Source organism: Lipotes vexillifer, unplaced genomic scaffold, assembly GCF_000442215.2.
Source record: "Lipotes vexillifer unplaced genomic scaffold, Lipotes_vexillifer_v1.1 scaffold970, whole genome shotgun sequence".
Taxonomy (NCBI): domain Eukaryota; kingdom Metazoa; phylum Chordata; class Mammalia; order Artiodactyla; family Lipotidae; genus Lipotes; species Lipotes vexillifer.
Genome location: NW_006783115.1, coordinates 1,528,527 through 1,534,945, shown reverse-complemented (window position 1 = coordinate 1,534,945; position 6,419 = coordinate 1,528,527). Strand labels below are relative to the sequence as shown.

The 6,419-nt window shown below is 47.5% G+C and overlaps 1 protein-coding gene across 2 annotated transcripts in view; it reads left to right on the top strand.

Moving 5' to 3' along the window:
- The window catches only part of FBXW8 (F-box and WD repeat domain containing 8), a 111,285-nt gene that overhangs the window by 38,781 nt on the left and 66,085 nt on the right, over positions 1-6,419 (top strand). For both annotated transcript variants that reach the window (XM_007455857.1, XM_007455858.1), the window contains exon 5: positions 6,021-6,178. In XM_007455857.1, the coding sequence (XP_007455919.1) occupies positions 6,021-6,178 (158 nt within the window). The remainder of the gene's footprint in view (positions 1-6,020; positions 6,179-6,419) is intronic.

Sequence of the window (6,419 nt, the reverse complement as noted above, 5' to 3'; positions counted from 1 at the left end):
AGCGGGCACCCTAACACACTGGGGAGAGGCACCTAGTGTAGGCTCCAAGTCAGGCAGGGTTTCTCCTGAGAAGTGACTTCTCAGTTGAGTCTGGAAGGGATGACTAGGAGTTGGCCAGGCAGAGTTTTTATTTATTTATTTGGCTGCACCAGGTCTTAGTTGCGGCATGCAGGCTCCTTTAGTTGTGGCATTCGGCACCTAGTTCCCCGACCAGGGATTGAACCCGGGCCCCCTGCGTTGGGAGCGTGGAGTCTTACCCACTGGGCCACCAGGGAAGTCCCCAGGCAGAGTTTTGTATGGAGTAAGGATGCAAGTAACTTGCATACATTCCGTGGCTCCTCACTCCCAAACCAACGGTGGGCATGAAGAATTCGTTACAGCATTTATTTTTCTGGTGAGTTGGATGGAATACAGCTTCAGAATCCTTCTCAACACAGAGCTGTAGGCAGCCACTACTGATTTATTGGATTTGACACACAAATGAAACCATTTGCTGTTCCTGGCCTGAGGCCTCATAACAAGGCTCCTTTTGGCTGCTGTGAGTACTTGATCAGAATAGACTTGTGACTTTGGGGGTGGCTGTATGACTGTGGTCCTGTAGAGGGTGAAGTTTTACCAGCCATCCCACATGTGCTCCCACATCACCTGTGAAGCATGTGTAGGCGGCACCTTTGCATCTGCCCAGTCCCACGCCCCTTGCCAGCATACTGAGCTTTTTTGTTGTTGGCTTCTTGCCTTCCACTTGAGCTGTAGTGGTAGAATTGATGAGTTAGGGTCAGGGGCTATGTCCGGCAAGCCTGAGTCACAGTATTGAAAACAGTAAATTCCTTTTATTGCACTTAAATGGGGATGGTTCTTAAAAGCCGTACGTGTTTACAGACACTCATTGGAGGAGGCAGAGTGACTTGTTGGCTAAAGCAGCAGTTAGAGAAAAGCCTGGGGACCCAGTTTGACCCCAGCTGTGCCCCTAAAATGTTTCTTGTGACCTTGGGTAAGTCACTTAACCTGACTTCCAGATTCTTTAAACAGTGCCCCAGGTTGTTGTGAAGAGCCTTGAAAAAAATTTTTTTAGCAAATCACTGGCAGCTGGAAGCAAAATGGAACCATCCCCCCACAGCTCCTACCTGCTTGGCTCCTTAGACGAGGAGAAAGGTTCAAGGTTGTTTGCAGCTGTACAGTACTTCTTCCCTTTTCTTCAGGTCTCCTTGTCCAAATAAGCAGTCTGCTTATTGGAAATGTCCTAGTTAATGAAAGCTCTTCAGTGGTAAATCATTTTAAATTTGCAGTTGGTCTGGTGTGCCGAGCTTGAAAGAGGCTCTATTCCCATTCTTTCAACAAAAAATCAGCTGTGGTCTCTGACCTATTTATTTGGAGGTGAATTCAACATTGCCAAGCATAAAAAAAGACTGGGAAAAGCATACAGCTTCACTGGTCCGTGCCGTGGGCCGGGACATCCTTACTCGTTTGGAAAAGGCTTCTTTCTTCCTTAGTTTTTCTTTAGTGTTCTTACATCAGCTAATATATTAGTCGCAGTTGTGCTTTGCACAGACACTAATTAGAGAGCCATCAACATTGGGGTCCAAAGGCTTACTGACAATGCAACTGTCATAGTGGTGTCTTAATTGGTTGAGTGTAATTGTCATTAGGCAGCCATAGAGACATCTGGAGCTCTGGAGAAAAATCAGCCCTTTTCCCTACCTCCCTTTCCTATCTGTTCCTGCTTCTCCTGGCCAACGTTATTAAGCGCTTTTAGATCACATTTAGAGTTTGGTCCAGGTCCTTCTGCCCCAACCAGTGTTTTACCCTCATGAAAATGTCTGTTTCTTTAGCACGAGTTCATTAACACAGTCTGAGCACCACTGCTATGGTTGCTTTCATGTGTTAGATTTTAGAGCCTATTGCTGAGTCATCGTGTAGTACCTGCTGAAATGGGATATTTATTCTCTTTTCCCATCATAAAGGAGACACCGAGTCTTTTATATTTGCCTTGTGAGTTGTTTTGCAGCATTTATGCTATTATCATGCTTTTTGGCCATGAAGAATGGAGTTGATTTAAACGGATCTATATGGAAAATTTCATGTTTACCAAAATAATTTAGCTTATTCCGTGTTTTATAGAGAGGTTTTAATCAGTTTGGAAGTAAATGCAAGAAGTCTGACGCATCTCGATGCACGCATTCCGGGTGTTTCACTGATCATTAGCACTAGAAGGTGGGCAGCAGAAAGAAAAGGAGATGCCACTCAAAGCAGCTGGGGACCCCCTTCTTTCAGCTGTGTGTAAGGCACTGTGATGGAGGATGTAGCGTTGAGGTAGGGCGTTCACGAGGACTTCACGGTCAGGGTGAGGAGACGTGGGATGTAGCAGTGAATGCCATTTCTTCAGGTCCAAGGGCACAGTAGTTGAGTCAGAGAGGCTTCGTGGAGGAGGAGGGCCTGGGCTAGGCCTTGAGACGTTGGTGGGCTTGAGTGAGGTAGGTGGTTCTCAATCTTGGTGGCATGTTGGGAAACACTGTTGTCTGGTTCCACCCTCAGAGAGTCAGATTTCATTGATCTGGTGTGCCCTTGGGTATTGGGAGTTTTAAAAGCATCCCAGGTGACTCTAATGTGTAGCCAAGGTTGACCCACCCAGCTGGGTCATGGGGAGGGAAGGGGCTCCAGAAAGGTGTAGCCAAGGTGCAGAGACACCTATGGTGTGGAAGCCAGTGAACGGCAGGCCTGGCTAGAGGCCAGCTCATGCTCAGGAAGAGGAGAAAGTGAGGCTGGAAGAGGGGTGGAGGCCAGTTTGTGGAGAGTCCTCAGTGCCTGGCCGGTAGTTAAAGCTTCATTCAGTGTGGTGTTGAGGCCTCAGGATTTACAGAGGGCTTCCTAGGTGTCAAGTACTATCCTAGTTCTACTGTTCTGGTCACTGGATCAACATCAGTGAGCAGGACCCAACCCCTGACCTTAGAAGCTTGTGGGTTCATAGGGGAGACGAACAGTCAGATGACTACACACGTACTCACACAGTTGCCACGAGAGGAAAGTCTAGGCCACTGTCATGGTAGATAATAAGGCTCGGTGTCTAGTGTGGAGAGAGAGGGAGAGAGATCTGCGTAGTCAGGTATTTTTGAGGGCTTGGCTGGTGCGGGGCTGGCTGCAGGTGGGCGAGGCTCAGGAGTGAGGAGGCTGCCGTGGGGCGGCCGGGAGCTGATGCGGGACCGGGACCCGGTGGCAGACTGGGAACGAGAAGGGCAGGAAGGGCGTGCTGACCACATGTATAGCACTGTGGGTGGCCGGGGAAGGAGGTATGGAGGAGCCCCTCGGTTTTGTACCAGTGACCTGGGATGGATGCTGTCAACGACAGAATCAGGAACTTGCAACAGGCCAGTCTGGTTGTGGGCTGAGGCTTTTTGAGGAGAGCACGTGTTTAATTTTAGGTGGGTGGAATTGCAGTGGAAGGGGACAACCTCATGGAAGAAGAGGCTGGTCAGGAGCCTTTTAGATGTTAAAAGATGCTCCTCTCTGTGTGACCTCTGCCCAGCGTCTCTCCTCTTCCCCAAAAGAGAGAGACACATTGTATTTCATAGCTCACGGTTGTGTTGTTCAGCAGTTTTTCAAGTTTTGGTTTGGTTGTTGTTGCTTTACCTTGGAACTCCTTGTGTAACGGGAGCTTGTGGATGGTGGCGCTCAGGCCATCCAAATCCTGTCCTCTGTATCCACTAAGGGGGCACCACGTGAAGACGGCTGGTGTGGTCCCATATACAGGTCATAAGAAACAGAATGACCAAGACTGATGGAAAGGAAATACATTTTCCTGGTTTGTGTACTTCTTTCTCTCAAAGTTCCTGAGTCCTCTGATCTCCTGAGTTCCCTCTGTCTTTCACTTACCTTCTCTGTATTTCTGAAAGATGTTTGCCATCCTTCTTACCCTTCTTTTCTGAATTGACTGGTGCCTTTCACATAGAATTTAACCTTAAGAATCTAATAATCATACACAGCCTAGAAATTCAACCATGTTATCTCTGTTGAGTGTCTCTGTTGCTAAGCATGTGGCCTTATTGCAGGGAATGCTCGAGTCATTTTTAGGGTGTCAGGGTGAGCCTGGTAGTTTTGGTGCAGTGCAGTGTGTGTTCTTATGGAGGTTTCCTCATTGAAGGTGATGTGGAGCTCTGCCTGGAGGGTCTGGGAGCCAGCAGCCGTGCTTTGGCCGTGGCGATATCAATATCTGCCTTGGCTTGTGCATCGCCAGGTGTAATGACACTCATGGAGTGAGCCTTTCTATTTACTGGAGGATCAGTGGTCAAACAGAGGCCCATCAGTCCAGGTTTAGAAAGCACGTCTCTCCTATTTGCCTCTTTACACTACGCATACACTCTCCAGTCACTGTCCTACAGGGAGAGAGTCCAGTGCTCCAACCTAGAGAATGTGTGTGACAGAATGGCCTTTGAATTCATAATGTACGTATTTGCTGTCAACTAATAATTTGAGGGAAACACTGCTACATTTAGTAAATGAAGCATTCCTGAATCAGAATATTCCCAGTTTCTTTATTAAGAAACCTTGCATGAGAAATTCACCTGTAACCACTTCATAGATGCATCATGTCATAGACTTAAGTAATTAAATAAATCTTGGAGTTATCTTGTTCGATTCTACACTTGTAATGCGAGATCAAAGAAGGAACTATGGCTTGGCCTCAGGAAGACTGAACACCTTTACAGTTGTCTGCCTGTCTCTGTGTTTGTGTGGGTTCATCATTAGACTCTTACCCCGTTTCTTTTTTTTTTAATCTTTATTGGAGTATAATTGCTTCACAATGCTATGTTAGTTTCTGTTGTACAACAGAGTGAATCAGCCATATGCATACATATATCCCCATATCCCCTCCCTCTTGAGCCTCCCTCTAGGTCATCACAAAGCACCGAGCTGATCTCCCTGTACTCAGCCATAAAAAGAAACAAAATTGAGTTATTTGTAGTGAGGTGGATGGACCTAGAGTCTGTCATGCAGAGTGAAGTAAGAGAAAGAGAAAAACAAATACCATATGCTAACGCATATATATGAAATCTAAAAAAAAAAAAATGGTACTGATGAACCTAGTGGCAGGGCGGGAATAAAGACGTAGACATAGAGAATGGACTTGAGGACACGGGGCCGGAGGGGAGAGGTGGAAGCTGGGGTGAAGTGAGAGGAGCATCGATATACATACATTACCCCGTTTCTAACGTGCTTTCCCACCGTTGCTTTACATGTTGAATCAACCCGCCTGTAGCAGATGTGAGGAACTTAGCGTAGACACCTCAGTGGCAGCCCGCGCACCACCTCATCATCTGGCCGTTCCATTATCGTTGGGGCCTGGTGTCTGGGCAGGTTCTGGCCCTGCCTTGGCGTTGATGGAGTGAGGCATTGGCTGCAGTGGCAGGTGTAATCGGAGAGAGTGAGCACTCCTGTCCTCTAAGCGGGCAAGACCGGGGAGTGTCATACATGTTGGCAAGAGCTTTTCATGAGAAGGCAGCACTGTCTGGCTGCTAAAGGCAAGATTTAATTGTTTCAGCAAATCAATTAGTCTTTAGGGACTTTAATCAGTCAAATCTGATGCATGGATGAAGTATTAGAAGGCTTGTGCCTGTAAGACCATTAGTCCTTAGCAGTTCCCTCTCTGTCTTCCGCGTGTGCGCGTCTGTGTGTGAATAGCATGGCTTCTACACGTTTCTGCTAGTGATCCCTTTACTGGGAGGACTTAAGGTAGCAGATCGGTTATAATAGTCAAAAAGGAAAAACAAGGAGATCTTGCTACCCGACTTTTTATTACAGTAGTATTCTCGTTTGAAATTGTCCCCATTGTGTTATGAGAACAGGAGATGTGCTCTTGGCCTTTCTGTTACGGAGTTACCATTTCCTCTTGTTGGAGTGACTCGTGTAAACAGTGTTGCAGCAGTGGCTCCACACCGGCCAGATCTGACTCCTCTGTTCCCCATTCTCTCCATGGTGGCCCTGCTCTTCACTCCCCGTTTGGAATCAGGCGTGTCCTTCTTTTCCAGATATACATCAGGGGACGTGAGGGTGTGGGACACCCGCACCTGGGACTACACAGCCCCCTTCCTGGAATCGGACTACGAGGAGGATGAGCCTGGAATGCAGCCATATGTCTCCTTTGTGAGGATAAACAGCTCGCTGGCGGTAGCGGCTTACGAGGATGGTAAGTAACCACAAGCCTCCTTCCTGCTAAGGAAAAAAAAAAAAAGGTTGACAAAAATTAAGCAGCTGTGGCCGGCTCCACCCATAATCCCTCCGCACACACATGTTCACACACATGTTTACACACATGTTCACACACACACCCTTATTCTTGCCTTTATGTGAAGAAGTTGGCCAGTAACCCTCGATGCATTAGTGGCGCTGGAACACAGCGCCCTTTCAAACTGGTGTTTAATTCCTGC